This window comes from Notothenia rossii, assembly GCF_949606895.1.
Source record: "Notothenia rossii genome assembly, chromosome: 3".
NCBI lineage: Eukaryota > Metazoa > Chordata > Actinopteri > Perciformes > Nototheniidae > Notothenia > Notothenia rossii.
This window is the reverse complement of record NC_136901.1, coordinates 2,853,107-2,870,157: the sequence shown is the minus strand read 5'-3', so window position 1 is coordinate 2,870,157 and position 17,051 is coordinate 2,853,107. Positions and strand designations below refer to the sequence as shown.

Genomic DNA, 17,051 nt, shown 5'->3' with positions numbered 1-17,051 from the left:
AAGAATAGCCTGTAGTTCTGTCAGTAACCCTGCTGGCCGACACAGACGGAGCGGAAAACATACCCTTTTGTTGTGGAGGTAATAATAACACAAATGCTTCCTCTCATTCAGGAAGTTTCATTCTACATGACCTGCCAGTGTGAGCTCCACCAAAGCTTTGAAGTGTAATGGCTCTGCCCTCAACAGTGAGCTTTGTTTTATGTTGATCCATAAAGCTTTATAGTAAGGACCTCCACAAATTTCATTTCATACAAAAACACAAATGTCCCTCAGCCCTCGACAATAACATCTGCATCAATATGGTATATATAAAATATTTCATTCATGGCTTCATATCTCATTCGCTGCACCACTCCTAATAAAAAAATTCAATTTCTACTTTCATAAACCTGCCGGCTATTTCCTCACAGATCACTCGGATAGCGCTCATGGAAATGTATGGAGATTTTTACGCTCCAGTCATCAACATCCTTTCAAGATGAGAGAAGCGCTTGTTCTTCAAAATGCACATTTAAATGATGAAGTTAGAGGAGGGAGGAGCTGAGCTGAGCTGCGGGGAGACACAGCTGTAACTTAGTTTTATTGGCCTTGACAGCCGAGGCGGGAGGAGACTAGGGCATACAAGTTACAGTAAGAAAAGGTGTGTGTGTGTGTGTGTGTGTGTGTGTGTGTGTGTGTGTGTGTGTGTGTGTGTGTGTGTGTGTGTGTGTGTGTGTGTGTGTGTGTGTGTGTGTGTGTGTGTGTGTGTGTGTGTGTGTGTGTGTGTGTGTGTGTGTGTGTGTGTGTGTGTGTGTGTGTGTGTGTGTGTGTGTGTGTGTGTGTGTGTGTGTGTGTGGACTTTAGCTCACATTCAACGCTGTCCAACAAATATCCGTTTCTATCATTCGCAGTGATTTTAATGCCAATATTAAACGTAATTTCTATGATCACAAATATTCCAGCTCGAGGCAGCGCATGTCTCCTCTCTCACATGTGTATTATTGCGTTATTAAAGCCAATGACACTCTCAGCACAAAATGAAATGAGCAATGTGACAAACCCGGGGATTTAGACGGAGAATAAAACAAATGAAAATGCGTTTCTGGAGTTTCCAGTTTTGCAGCAGCTGCTCCACATTCACCGGCACAGATGGGTTTAGACATTTCATGAACCGTGTGTGGCAACAAACAGCCAATTAATGGGTATTCGTTGCTATTTCTCATCCATACGCTTTCCCATCTGAGGGCCACAGGGGTGGAATATATTTGGCTTTATCGTCGTTGGAGAAGATCCCCTATTTAGACGTAGCATTTTAGCTTAGCATAGTTTCCTTTGGTTAACGTGGATCACATCATACACTGTGAGCAGACAAGCCAGCAACAAAAAGGAGTAAATGACATCGCTTGCTCCTGTAATAACGGGCATAAATTGATGACATTTATAACGGACTGTTTTTCTGTTTAACCCTCGGAGAGATAAAGAAACATCCGGGATGAAAGCAGAGAATCTAAGCTGACATTTGCTTTGTGGATCTGTGACGCTCAAACAACAAATAAACATTATCGTTGCATCAGATACAGTTAATATAATATTTAGTGCTCTGATACCTGTCAGGGGGGATGAAAGCTCGTGTAAATATTGATATGAGGGGAAGAAAAAGCTGTTGTTATGCATTTACGGTCCATACACAGCAAGAAATGTTCATGTGAGTGTCAGAAATAATCGTTTTTTTATCCTGTTACACGCCAACAAAGCTTCCAAATGTGTGTTTATGAAATGTTTCTAGTGTCATAAAGCAGTCATTGTGTAATGTTATGCCGTGACACTGACACCATCCGTGGCTTTTCCCTCTGCAAAGGGCGCCATTAGCATTTCTTAAGGTGTCAGGGCTAACTGCATTTGCGAGTTGAGTTATTACAATACCTAGAGTAAACATGATAAAGGGTGCAGAGGTAATGAAACAAGTGAAATACTCTTGTGTTTTTTTAATAAGACTGGCTTAAAATGAAACTTCATTTACGAGTAGAACTAAAAAATAATAAACTCCGAACCTAGAAGGTGAAATTAATTCAGGATTTTTATCTCTGCACACAAATGCTGCTTAGTTCTTTCCCATTTAGAGTGGAAATGTTTGAGATAATGCTTTATTAATAGTGTTCCCTGAAGAGTGCTTTTCGCGCCGTGCTTGATAAATGAGACGTTTTCCATTTAATATTTGCATGATGAAGGGCATCTGGGGCGGCTGCAGATAAGGTGCTGATGTAGAACCGGTTCAGACTGGTCTCTGCGAGAGTTTTATCTGTAGGTCGGCTTTGAAAGTGTATTTGTGTTGAATTAGTACGTTCTAAAATAACATGGAGGTTTAATAGACGATCCTTTAAGTGCACCGCTCCGTCTTCTTCTTAATAAGTAATTTCGTCTCATTAAGAAGCTTTTTATTCCTCCAACATGTCAAACTTCTGCCATTATGTTGGCTCGAGTTCAGTAGATCAGCTTCCTTTTGTCTGCACACAATACACAATCAGCACCATCGTCTCAATTAAGCTGATTTGTTTTATTAACAAGTGAAATCATCCCTCCTCATTGGCTCATCTGTTTGACTTGCTTCTGGGGAACAGATATTAGGACTTAATGATAGACCTACTTATAAGGGTGGATTGTATGTGAGACGTGTCTATTGTTACCGATATTGTGTCCACCTCTTGTATATAAAATGTTTGGCAATAGATTAGACATATAAAGCTTGTAACATGATTACTTTCCATTCCGTTTGGATGCAATGCCAGTGAATACAAGGGGAGAAGAAATGTCAATAAAATGGCTTTTTCATAGCGTAACTAAATGACAGAAATAAAACCAGTCCTACAGCAAACCAACGGGTAGTAGGTTTGGTTATTAATAGTAACAGCTGTGTAGAGTGGTTAGGTCTGTCTTTATTAGGAGTTAATGATAGACCTACTTGTAAGGGTTGTTTGTATGTCAAATGTGTCTATTGCATGGGTTGGCAATAGGCGGCCCGTTGGCCATTGGTGGCCCGCCAGCAGTAATATTTGGCCCGGCAAAAAATATCGGACCGACAGTCACAAATATAGGCTATAATTTCCGAATAGATATTGTACTTTTATCCATGTTGAGTGAATGACACACAGCACAGGAACAATGTGGCAGCGGGGTGCACTGACACTGAGAGTGGGTCAAAAAGTGAGTGGACAGCGCGTGGTGCTGAAATTGCCAATATGCGGTTTGAAAACGTCGAACGTGTTTTCATACCGTAACTAAATGACAGAAATAAAACTAGTCCTTCATCAAACCAACGGGTAGTAGGTTTGGTTATTAATAGTAACAGCTGTGTATAGTGGTTAGTTCTGTCTTTATTAGGAGTTAATGATAGACCTACTTGTAAGGGTTGTTTGTATGTCAAATGTGTCTATTGCATGGGTCGGCCATTGGTGGCCCGCCAGCAGTAATATTTGGCCCGGCAAATTATTTTGAGAATTTTTTTAAATATCGCACCGACAGTCACAAATATAGGCTATAATGTCCGAATAGATAATCTACCTACACCTGAAGAATGCTTATTGTACTTTTATCCATGTTGAGTGAATGGCACACAGCACAGGGACAATCTGGCAGCGGGGTGCACTGACACTGAGAGTGGGTCAATAAGTAGGTGGACAGCGCTTGGTGCTGAAATAGCCAATATGCGGTTTGGGGTTTGAAAACGTCGAACGTGTCACATGTTTTAACAATCAATTACTTAAATAAAACTTTGATTATGTTCCGGCCCGCCATCTAGTGGCTCAGAAAAAAATTAGCCCAGGGCCAAAATTAATTGCCGACCCCTGGTCTATTGTTACCGATATTGTGTCCACCTCTTGTATTTAAATGGTTGGGCGAAGATATCTAAATATAGCTATTTTTTAAAAGTTTGTAACATGATTACTTTCCATTACGTTTGGATGCAATGCCAATAATACAAAGGAGAAGAAATGTCAATAAAATGGCTTTTTCATACCGTAACTGAATGACAGAAATAAAACCAGCAAACCAACGGGTAGTAGGTTTGGTTATTAATAGTAACAGCTATGTAGAGTGGTTAGGTTGGTCTTTACTAGGAGTTAACGATAGACCTACTTGTAAGGGTTGTTTGTATGACAAATGTGTCTATTGTTACCGATATGGTGTCCATGTAAATGGTTGGGCAAAGACATCTAAATATAGCTATTTTTTAAAAGTTTGCAACATGATTACTTTCCATTACATGTGGATGCAATGCCAATTAACACAAAGGAGAAGAAATGTGTGCATTTTCATACCGTAACTCCCCAAACTTAATCATATTTGATAGAAATGACGGCTAAAATGACCTGTTTTTGTTTGTCTCTACCTATTTTCTTCGTTTTTGTGTGACTGTCAAAGCATCTTTGAGTTTCTAGAAAAGCACTATATGCAGTAAGTGTCATGTATTATTATTATTATTGTTATTATTTAGTTCTACAGCAAAGCAGTGAGTAATAGCTTTGGTTATTAATAGTAACAGCTGTGTGTGTGTAGTGGTTATGTTTGTCTCTACAACACCGGTCTACCCACTGAGAGCCCTTGTAGGTAAAGTAATAAAATGTGTGTGTGTGTGTGTGTGTGTGTTTGTGTGTGTGTGTGTGTGTGTGTGTGTGTGTGTGTGTGTGTGTGTGTGTGTGTGTGTGTGTGTGTGTGTGTGTGTGTGTGTGTGTGTGTGTGTGTGTGTGTGTGTGTGTGTGTGTGTGTGTGTGTGTGTGTGTGTGTGTGTGTGTGTGTGTGTGTGTGTGTGTGTGTGTGTGTGTGTGTGTGTTTGTGTGTGTGTGTGCGACCCAATGTTTTGACAAGCTCCCCAAATCCCCAGAGGAGTTTCTCCAGCCGGAGGTTGAACACCACGTGAAATTGCCAACACTCCTCAGATCCCCCGGGCGGTGTTAAGAGCCTCCAGTACAGTACTCACTATTTTCCATTCACTACTCCTTGGATTCTATGCCAAGCTACTTTGCAAGCTGTGTGTGTGTGTGTGTGTGTGTGTGTGTGTGTGTGTGTGTGTGTGTGTGTGTGTGTGTGTGTGTGTGTGTGTGTGTGTGTGTGTGTGTGTGTGTGTGTGTGTGTGTGTGTGTGTGTGTGTGTGTGTGTGTGTGTGTGTGTGTGTGTGTGTGTGTGTGTGTGTGTGTGTGTGTGTGTGTTTCAGGGCTTGCTAAGAGCATCTTATCTTTGCAGCACGTTCAGAAAGCTATTCACGCCGTGCTGGATAAGGAAAACTTCCAGAACAAAAGTCTTTCTTAACTCTCACATGTAACGCAATTTGTTTTAAATGTTGGCCATGAGGGTTGTGTCACATGTCTCTCTCCATAGAGGCTGAATCATCATGTTAATCACATAGCTATCATATGCCTCAAACAGTCCTGATGCTCTTCTAGGTAATCACACATCCTGTCATGTTCACAGCTACAGTTGTTACCTCTGTTAGCATGTGGCTCTCATGTTGGAAGAGGGCATTCAGTGTTTTCCCAACACCTCTCTTTATCTAACTTCTCTTTCCTCTTATTCCCACAGTCCAGCCCCACATCACGCAGCTGAAGAACGTGACGGCGGTGGAGGGCAGCGCCGCCATGATCTCCTGCGGGGCGGAGGGCGAGCCGCTGCCCGACATCTCCTGGAGGAGAGCGAGCGACGGGAAGGCCTTCACGGACGGAGACAAGGTAGAAGGAGACTCCATCTGCATCACACAAGATTCAGCTCAGTTTGGTTCATCAGTTTATGGTGTCGTGGACAGTCCCCTTTCATCAACTGTCTCTAAAGACAGTACAGGGGCAGCTTTAGCCAACATTGCTCATTTCCAGCTGTTGTCCAGATGATAACTAGGGATGGGTATCATTAAGGTTTTAACGGTACTACTACTTTTATCGATACCGCTTATCGATCCGGTCTTTTAACGGTACTCTTATCGGTTCTTTTGGAGAAAAAAATAAGGTAAACTAACTAAATAAATTGTGAACAAAACTAACATTGCTTTTTATTTAAATTAAATAAATCATATTTCACATCAAAAGAAACAACAATGTTTTAACAAATCATATTAAATAATGTGATGACAGAACTGTAAACAGAATAGCTGATACTTTAACAAAATAAATAACTCAGTTTCCTCTAATCATTAACCCATGTTTGTATAACTGAGTTAACTCCGTGTGTTGCTGCTAGCATACATAACACCTGACGTGGAAACGTTACTCGTGGACGGGGCTACAGAGCTACTAGAAAGACACCCGGTGCATTCCTCCGTCTGGATGTGGTGCACTTTTTATAAATGTTTACAAACTGCTCGTGTTACCGCCCTTACATGATAAACTCTTATTGCACTTTAGGTAACGAGCATCGTCCACATCGAGACGGGTAAAGTTTAACCGCACCTCGGAGCGCCTTCTCTCCGCCATCTCCTCTGTGTGTTGCTGCATGTAGCAGCTGTGTGTGTGTAAACTGCTCCGCCCCCTCGGGGAGAAAGATCTCTCGCCTGGATTGGAAAGATCGAAAATACTAAAAAGACGCATTTTGCAGTCTTATTGCGTTTTAGAAACAGAGTTGGCGACACTGAAACTGCAATATAATGTTGTGTAGCAATAATACATATACATATATTTTTTACATGTCTCCAGTAATGATAAAAAGACTGTTAACGTCGGAGCTTAACGGTACCACGGTCTTTAATAATTCAGACCATCCCTAATGATAATAGACACCTTTTTAAAATCACAACACATCAACAGCATTAGTTATAAAGAAAGGATGAGAGACAAGTAGATAGAGGAGAAAGGATAAAAGAGAACAATGAAATGCAAACCAGTTTAAAAGGTCTATACTGTAGCTTGTTTCAAAATATACAGAAATGTCTATCGTGGACGGAGACAAGGCAGGAAGAGACTATACAAGATTCAAGGCTATAGGTTATGTACAAAATATATATACTCGAAAGATAATGGAGCATATTGAAGGAAGGCGTGCACCAGTTTAAACGGACTATAGCTTGTTTCAATATATACAGAAATGTACGGAGGTAGGAAGAGAGTCTGAGCACACAGGATGTAAAGATATGAGGTGAGAGGAGGCCATTTTGTCCATTTGTTGTTGTTACATGATTGGGTACAGTTTGGTTGGATGTTTATTAAGAGTTTGAACAACGTAGAACAGCCAGAAAGTCCATCTGCTCTGTGTGAATGCATGCAGCTGTACAGCTAGGACACAAAGGATATATATTAGAAAGATAATGTAGAACATATTGAAGACGTGCACCAGTTTAAAAGGACTATACTTTATGTAGCTTGTTTGAAAATATACAGAAATGTCTATCACGGACGGAGACAAGGTAGGAAGAGACTCCATCTGCTTCATACAGCACTGAGGCAATAGGTTATGAACAAAGGATATAAAGATATGAGGTGAGAGGAGGCTGAGATGATGAGAGGAGACACAGGCCGTTTCTCAATGTCGAGGATGCTTGCTTGGTAGCACATGTCTTCCGAGTCACTTCCTTCAGAAGCGAGGCAAGAATCCTTCCTGGCATTCGGAAAACAAAGAGTGGAACAGGCTAGCAAGTGTGCAGGTGTGAAATTGGTCCGTGCGCAAAGCATTGTGGGGATTTGAAGGACGCAAAGTCTACCCATGTGCAGCCTCGAAATTACCCCCAAACCAAGGACGCGGCCTCGGTGGAATTCCAAGTATGCTAGAGATTGGAACAGTCCTTCTGCGGCACTCGATGACGTAGCATCCTTGAAATATTGGCTTGGAAGCCAGTTTCCTCGAGATTGAGAGACGGCCAGTGTTTTGTCCATGTTTGTACCTGATTGGGTGCAGCCTGGTTGGATGTTTGATAAGACCTTGTACAATAAAAAAGGTGGAATCTGCCAGTGAGTTTGTGTATTAGTCCTTCAACAATGCTGAGGTCAGAGGAGGCTGAGAGGATGATCAAAGTTTGTACGATACCAAAGGTTAAATATCAAGGATGCAAGGATTTTGTTGTCCTGTGTACATACTGTAGTGTATATGTGCCAATGAATATCTTAGGTCACCGGCTGCTCCAACAGTGCAACATGTAAATAAATAAAAACTGTCCCTGAGTCTGGTGGTTTTAGACCTGAACGCTGAGGCTCTACGTCAGGGCACACAGGATATATATTAGAAAGATAATACAGAATATGTTGAAGGAAGACGTGCACCAGTTTAAAAGGACCATAGCTCGTTTCAAAATATACAGACCTTTCTGTTTCAAGATGGCATTTACTTCTCTCCTGTCAAGCATCTTCCAATCCCTTAAATTCAGCAAAAAAGCAACACAGTTCTGTCTGTTTTTAAATCAACATTCATGATATTGTTCTGTAACACTTAGCTATCTTAATTATGTCATTGTACTGCATGTTCCTGTATTTAATAGACCCTCCAGAAAAACGCGGGGAAAAATCCTTGATTATGCGATTCAACATGCCGGGTTTTTATGTGATTTTATGCGGTGAAATTGCGGGAAGTTGCGAAATATGCTAAATATGCGGGGAAAAAGAATAACAATTTTTAAATATTGGGCTTTCTTATTTATTCTCTCTCACACACAACCTGCCACTAACGTTAAACCCCTTTCCTATTCAATTAAACACATTCAATGTTTATTTATTGTAAAAGCAATTGGGCTATTTTAATCTCACACACACACACACACACACACACACACACACACACACACACACACACACACACACACACACACACACACACACACACACACACACACACACACACACACACTTCTCCGCCTCATTCTGTTTTCATTTACTCGTTCGTTATCTGCAGCTTCAATCTTGTAGCTACTCACTTCGTTTCTTGTAGCCCTCTAAAGGGTTTTGGAGGTTGATGCCTCGGTGAACCTGAGTTGTTTGGCTTTCTTGTCCGCAGCAGCAGAAAGCATTTTCAAATGTTTGAATGAATCAAAGTGGGTCGTCACGTCGATGTTCTCTTATGCTCCAACACACAGTTGCACGGGGTGCAGAATAGTTTCCCCCCACTTGTTGCCCGGTCTTTATTAGAAATGTTCGTCGGTAAATGAGATGGATTAGATTTTTTCATCTTGGTGTTTTCTCTATCGTGTGAGCTCCACACGTTCACTCTATACAGTGTTGTTTACATTCTGTGATGCGCGAGCTGATGACGTCACGTCAAGACGAGTATACTTTTTTTTCCCTCAACTTTGTGTGGAAAGATGCGGGGATTATGCGGCCTTTTAAAAATCTGCGCCATTTTGCTGATTATGCGGTAAGGGATTATGCGGTGGAGGGTCTAATTTAAAGCCTCTATTTGGCTGTGATTATACAGTAGTTAGTATATGCAGTATAGTGTATGCTACAGGTGTTTTAACAGATTAAACTTTCCCATCACTTTATTCAGGGTTCATGCGTCCACCCTGTTTATTTCATTAGTTTGTAAACTTGATTTGATTTATCGTGAATGCTTTCCACACACTACGATGGTAGGGCATTCTCCTAGTGTCTTTGAATATGCCATTACTCTCCGAAGTGAAAACCAAATACCAACTTCAAATGACTTTAAAAATCCGCCCTGTTTTCCTCTGTTGTCACCGAGCTCCACTAATGAGCTTCTGATAAAACAAATGCGCCCTGAAACGACCTCACCTCGCAGCAGCCAGCGCTTAAAACGACTCAAATGGATGTCACAAGGTTCCGTGCAACAAAAACAATTTCCACGCGAGGTGTTTTTCTTCTGCTTTTGTTCTTATGGTAACCATTAAAATGTCACAATGTTTATTTATGTAGAAAACACTGAACTGTTTGTGCTCACACCGGTCCAGTACTAAAAGAAATGGCCGACATTAACAGGTAATTACTTGTATACGCGCTCATAAAAATAAAAGCAGGCGTAATTATTCCCATCTGCCGTACATGAAATGTTGCAATTAGTCATTTATTGCTGGAAGAGCCTGTCAGAAAGCAGATGATGTTTGTTTTGGAGAGGGTGTGATTGATCCTTGTCTTCCCTGAGTGCAGAGCTCACAAAGCCACATACCTTCCTGTGCATTGCATTAACGTCCTCCCTACACTAAAGCTGCCGTACGAAGACAGCTTTAATATAAAAGCTGCATTCTGCACGCGTTCACCTTGTGTTTAAATCACCAGACATTGCTGTGATTATTATCTCAAGGGAAATCAGCTCTCGCCTTTATTTTGATTAACTCCCGGCACAAAGAAGAGGAAGAACCTTGAAGTGTTTCAGGTTAACACTTTCAATGTACACTTTGCTTTCCACCTGCCTTTGACTGTCTTTAAATGCAACTTAAAGGGGACCTATCATGCAAAATGCACTTTTCTACGTCTTTTCTACATGAACATGTGTCCCCGGTGTTCCAGGGAACTCACCAAGTGTCAGAAAACACAACCCTCTCTCTTTCCCTCCATACCCAAATCTCTAAAAAAGGGGCTGCAACGGATCTGATACAGACTGATCCAGATTTGAACACTTCTATGACGTCACAGAAGTGGCGCTACGGCTATTGGGCCAACCCCACCAATCAGGAGGAGACAGCCACGGACATTGCCGTTGGAAAGCACTGGAGACGCTGTAGTACATATGCCAGGCCTGTAGATGGTGCTGTTCTCACAGAATCAGCCCATGATGCAAAGACAGTGTTACATTGAGCGAAATGAGGAATGGCTAAAATGCATCTGTTTGATATTTTGAAAAATAAAAAGTATAAATATGCCTTATATAGGTATGGTCCTACACTATATTATTCAAATATAGCATGATAGGTCCACTTTAAGGAATTGAAAAGACGGCTAGCTTCTGTTAGGTGTTTGTCTCTCTCTCCCCATTATTCACTCGGCCCCAAAGAGCAGCATCTGCATTTTGTCGGAAAAGTAATTATTCTTCAACGACTCCGCCGTCAATGTCAAAACCATGTGCACTTCCGTCGCTGACAAGGAGAAGCTTTTGAAGAAAAAACAAAGATGGCAGCCGTTCTTTCTGCCGGGGGGAAAAAAGGTCACGGCGGAGATAAATGAATGTGTGCATTGGCTCGAATCGCTCGGGTTGATAAATCACGGCCGAAAATGAGAGTAAGTGCTTCTCTTCCCGCAGCAAATGCAATTATGGAAATGCGTGGTGCAAACCCAACACACCTAAACACACGAGAAGACAAACACGGCTGCAGCGGCACGAGAAGTGATGGATGGTCGACGTCATTTAGGTTTAAGGCAGGATGCTCCTCTCTCAATTTGCTTTCCAATCTGCATATCCAGTGTGCACACACTCCTCTTGCTGAAAGACATTAAGCTTCACAGGGCTTAGTTTTACTCAGTGCATAATGCTGCCTCCATTCCTCTCGTTCTCCGCCGACTAACACCTTGACCCCGGCTAAGAGAACATAATGGGATGCAGTTGCTGGAATGTAATTACGGGTCGAGGGAGGATTGTTTCTCTGTGGTTTTGTTTCGCCGACAGTAGGACCAAGGTTAGCAGACGGCATTGTATTCATCCGTTCATTCAGGAGCTTCTGACGTCCACACTGAGGACTCCCACGCATCGGGATTATTCTTTATTCTCTCCATTTGACACCTGGTCCCAACGACTGCACACAGCAGAGCGAAATCCCAGATAACAGTAACGTTCAGGCGTGGATTGGTTGTTTCCTCGTTGGCCTCCTTTTCGTCCAGAGCCGTCATTAAATGTCATTTTGCTGTCGTCATGAGGCCGAGGTGAAACTGTAATCACCCCGCGTTCAGCCCAAACTGTTTGAATAAGCCAGACAGAATCAGACGACACTGACGCTGACATTTCCAGCTGACATTTTTAATATCTGAAAAATACTTTGGCTGAAATCACACACATCTCCAGAACCCCGTTGGTGACGAGGCGTTCCAGATTCAGCTTCACGTGTTCACTGTAAACACAGATCGGTTTTAAAAGTGGTCGTGGCTCAGATTTTATATCAAATAATTTCGCCCTCCTTTCGCCTACCTGCTTCCTTTCCTCCCCTCCTCGACTCCCTCATCGTGTTTACTGTGTGTGTGTGTGTGTGTGTGTGTGTGTGTGTGTGTGTGTGTGTGTGTGTGTGTGTGTGTGTGTGTGTGTGTGTGTGTGTGTGTGTGTGTGTGTGTGTGTGTGTGTGTGTGTGTGTGTGTGTGTGTGTGTGTGTGTGTGTGTGTGTGTGTGTGTGTGTGTGTGTGTGTGTGTGTGTGTGTGTGTGTGTGTGTGTGTGTGTGTGTGTGTGTGTGTGTGTGTGTGTGTGTGTGTACGTCTGGCTGCTTGCCTTGTCGTTTGACTGAGCTGCATATCAAACAGGCTGTGCTCTGGGAGGCTGAGTGTGTCTCTAGACAGACCCTGTCAGTTTGTAGAGGGGGGGGGGACTCAGAGGCTCCATCCAGGAAGATCTCCCCCGTTCTCCACCTCTCCAGCACATTCCTATTCAACACACACTCTCCCAATCCTATTGACCTCAGCCAAACAAGCGGAGTGTGCAGAGCGAGCCTCTGAAAGCCGCCTCATTGGTTGATAGCACGGCGATGATAAGAGCAATGATAAGCCGTTCTAAACAGCATAATGCCGCAGCAGACTACAAGCGACAACATCAAGAAGCTGTGACTCAGAAGAGGGGCTTAGACTCATAATGAGGATTAGCAGAGGCAGGGGGGCATTAAGAGGGGCTGCAAGTGCATTGATTTACCCGGGACATCTAGAGCAGACTCACTTTTATGAATGTGCATACATGCATAAGCACAGAAACATGCATGCAGGCGAGCAGACACAATGCTCTGAGGGCTAGGAAGAGAGCAACTCAATGTGTTCACTATCTCCACTTGTTTCCTGGCAACCTCACTACCATCATATAATGAGATAACAGTAACATGGTAATACGTGAGCTTTAGAGGTGCAGCTAGGCAGATTTCGGTAACCCTGTCTTTATGCTAAGCTAAGCTAACTGGCTACTGCAGCTAATTGAGTATCAAACACAAGCTTTACCCAAGATTGTTCCGTGAATCTGGAAGTGATGGTACAGATGTCCTGCAGCACCATGTTGCATTTCCTTTATATTCATATATGCAATGACAAGACACATCCTAAAGCATTCTGGGAAGTCCTATAGTAGTCATATAGGCTTACTGGAGCCTGATCTCAAGGTTCTTTATTGTCAAACTAACATAGAGTAATTATGTCGTTGTAAATCTTAGGTCACAGGCTTCTCCAACAATGCAACACAATAATACAATTTGACTCACGCTCTGCTTTTCTTGGTGTTCATTCCTTTATTAGGCACACACTCACAGTGCTAATTTGAGTGCAATTAACGCTCTGGCCTTGAGCTAAATAACTTCTCTTCTATTTTTACTCTTTTAAAGCTGTTAATTGACTATTAGAGAGCAAGGGGGGGGGAGTCACACGGATGTCAAGCCCTCGACACAAACGGATGAACCCAAATGCACAACCCAGAGACAAAGTCTTGAATATATAAAAAAAGTTACCCAAATCTCTTAAAAAGGGTCTGCAACGGATCTGAGACAGACTGATCCAGATTTGAACACTTCTATGACGTCACAGAAGTGGCGCTACGGCTATTGGGCCAACTCCACCAATCAGGAGGAGACAGCCACGGACATTGCCGTTGGAAAGCGCTGGAGACGCTGTAATACATATGCCAGGCCTGTAGATGGTGCTGTTCTCACTGAATCAGCCCATGATGCAAAGACAGTGTTCCATTGAGCGAAATGAGGAATGGCTAAAATGCATGATCTGTTTGGTATTTTGAAAAATAAAAAGTATAAATATGCCTTATATAGGTATGGTCCTACACTATATTATTACAAATATAGCATGATAGGTCCACTTTAATAACAACTTAAGCAAACAAAATAAACAAAATAACAAAACCTGACATGAAAGAAAAGAGATCCTTTCTGAGCTGAGGCCTGGCACGACCATTCGGAGAAACAAGACGAACTGACACAGGACAGGGGAGAGACAGGACTATTTGAACATGAGGTGAGTGGGAACAGGTGGGAACAATCAGGGGCGGGGCAGACGCTGATGATGGCGGGAAAAACACACAAAGGGGAGGAAGAAACAGGGCCTGAAATGAAAGTACAAAATAAAACAGGAAATGACAGACTAACACATTTGACGAGACACAACACGGATCATGGTAAACAATTGTAGAAACATATTTGTTGTATAGCATGTGTCCACTCCTCAGGTGGTTTCATGATTATGTTCTATTCAGATAACCAGCCGATCCGTTACAGCCGTTATACTCCAATCATGATCTGTTGCTGCTAGCACTGATACCCATATTTCTCCTGCTCAAAAAGGCTTCAACAGCCAGGGATAGATTGCCACCCTAATGGATGCCATGTGCCGTTTGGTCGGTACTTACATAGAAGACACCCCACGGCACTCTCCGACTCCATGAATAATAAGAAGAACTCCACTAAAACTGTGTTTCCTATTCATGGCGGGGACTCGTCTCCGGACAAATGGGATGTCATAGCAACAACAATGCACATTTATGTTGAGGGAGAAACACCGGAGCGGATTGAGATGTGTTGGGGTGCAAAGGCGTGAACACAGAAGGACGTATACTTTGAAAACGGTTCATAAGAGGATGATTGTAATGGCATTGTTTGGAAGTGTTTTCCTCCAGTGTTTCTGCTTCGACTTGCAATCAAAATAGAAGCCCAGCTGCAGCTATTAAAGCGGCGAGGGCAGGACCTCTGGAAGTAGTTTCTGGGGGTGACGGAGGTTATCTGTGAGGTAACAGTCTGCACAGAGGATGCTGCCGGGCTGTGTTTTCTCATTACCAGAGAATGTCGATTACTGGAATGATAGCCTCGTCCGCAGTAATTGACCCGTGGCTTCAGATTGATACCATCTGTCTTCATACAGACGTAATGACCTTGTAATAAATCGGCAGTTTATTGCATTAACCCCGTCTCTGTGTGAGAAGTGACAGTTTGCTGCGAGGGGGGTCAGCGGGGATCAAGGGTCCGACATCCAGGCGTATCAAGTTAAGGAAGTTTCTTTATGGAGTCCTTGGCCTGATAATAAATATAATACAGCTTTACAGAAAAAAGACCTACAGGGGGTGAAGGTGCCAGAATAGCTCACAGATTCAGCGTGAATTAAAAATGTATATATTGTATTTATATCTCGATCCAGCCCTGCATCCACACCTGTCACAAATACGTCAAATATGGAATCACAAATTGCCTTATTATTCGTAAGAACTATAATCTGTCCCTCCTGTTTCAGAACCCCTGGTCTCTCTGATTAGCTGCTTTCTTTCACCTGACAAACGCTGTGATTTCTATCTGGGTTTCACAAACCACTTATGAGGGAAATAACTGTGTGGAAATTATAGGGATGTAAATGCCAATTCTTCATTACCCAAGGTTCGCTATAAACGAACCACGAAGCTGTGATTTCCGACCTTTTCCCGCTTGATACCTTTAGGGAAAAGACTTCTCGTCGTGCAGTTTTGATGTACTTTAACATAAGTTGTGTGTGTGTGTGCGTTTGTGTGTGTGTGTCCAGAGTCAGGACGGACGCTTTGAAGTGCGCGGACGTCACGGGAAGTCGGTGTTGACCATCAGCGGCGTGAAGCTCACAGATTTGGGTCGCTTTGACTGTGAGGCGCTGAGCCGGATCGGAGGCCATCAGAAGAGCATGTTCCTGGATATAGAGTGTGAGTATTGACACACACACACACACACACACACACACACACACACACACACAAATAAATCCCATGTTCAAGTTCATTTTGACGTCAGCGGTTACTGGATGTGCATCATTGTCTGTAGGCTAAATGACTAGGACAATGAGGCCCAGTTGACCTCCTCCACTTCTCCATTACTGCTCTCAGATCCTTCATGTGGAAAGGAAACACATTACAGACTAAAACCAGGCTGGAGACATCAGAGGGCAAAAGTTCAGCCGCGCTCAGTCGTAATAACTCTTCCTCGCTCTGTGGTTGTTTTTCTCTCAGAAGTTCATTATATAACAATAAAGACTCTCACACACACACACACACACACACACACACACACACACACACACACACACACACACACACACACACACACACACACACACACACACACACACACACGCTTCAGAGGGTTAATTAGTGAGAGGGTATCTGTTCCCCCCGCTGACAGATCCCCTGCCTCCCCATGATGGCACCCATTCCTCCGTGCTGCTCGTGTTCGGGCGGCCTAATGAACTCTGAAGCAAATATCTCCATTTTGGCCTCAGAATTATTGCGTTCATTATGAGAGCGGCTCTGTTGCCTGAACGAGACGAATGGAAAGAGCTTGCTTTCTTTTGGGAAGCAGAACTTCCACCTTCAAGCTCAGAGGAACAACTAAGATTAGATTAGAAGAACTTCAGTGATCCCAATTTGAGAAATGTTTGAGTTGCAGCCGCATATATCTATCTATCTCTCTATCTCTCTCTCTATCTATCCATCTATCTATCTATCTCTCTATCTCTCTCTCTATATATCTCTCTATCTCTTTATCTATCTATCTATCTCTCTCTATATCTCTCTATCTATCTCTCTATCTATCTATCTATCCATCCATCCATCCATCTATCTATCTATCTATCTATCTATCTATCTATCTATCTATCTATCTATCTATCTATCTATCTATCTATCTATCTATCTATCTATCTATCTATCTATCTATCTATCTATCTATCTATCTATCTCTCTCTCTCTATCTATCTCTCTCTCTCTCTCTCTATCTATCTATCTATCTATCTATATCTCTCTCTCTATCTATCTATCCATCCATCCATCCATCCATCTATCTATCTATCTATCTATCTATATATCTATCTATCTATCTCTCTATCCATCTATCTATCCTTCTATCTCTCTATCTATCCTTCTAAATCTCTATCTATCTATCTATCTCTCTATCTATCTCTCTATCCATCCATCTATCTATCCATCTATCTCTCTATCTATCTATCTCTCTATCCATCTATCTATCTAT

General features: G+C 42.5%; 1 protein-coding gene across 4 annotated transcripts in view; it reads left to right on the top strand.

The window, feature by feature from the left end:
* Positions 1-17,051, top strand: part of ncam2 (neural cell adhesion molecule 2) — a 305,617-nt gene that overhangs the window by 232,022 nt on the left and 56,544 nt on the right. For all 4 annotated transcript variants that reach the window (XM_079669155.1, XM_079669154.1, XM_079669153.1 and 1 more), the window contains 2 exons: positions 5,554-5,699; positions 15,580-15,730. In XM_079669155.1, coding sequence (XP_079525281.1) covers positions 5,554-5,699; positions 15,580-15,730 — 297 coding nt within the window. The remainder of the gene's footprint in view (positions 1-5,553; positions 5,700-15,579; positions 15,731-17,051) is intronic.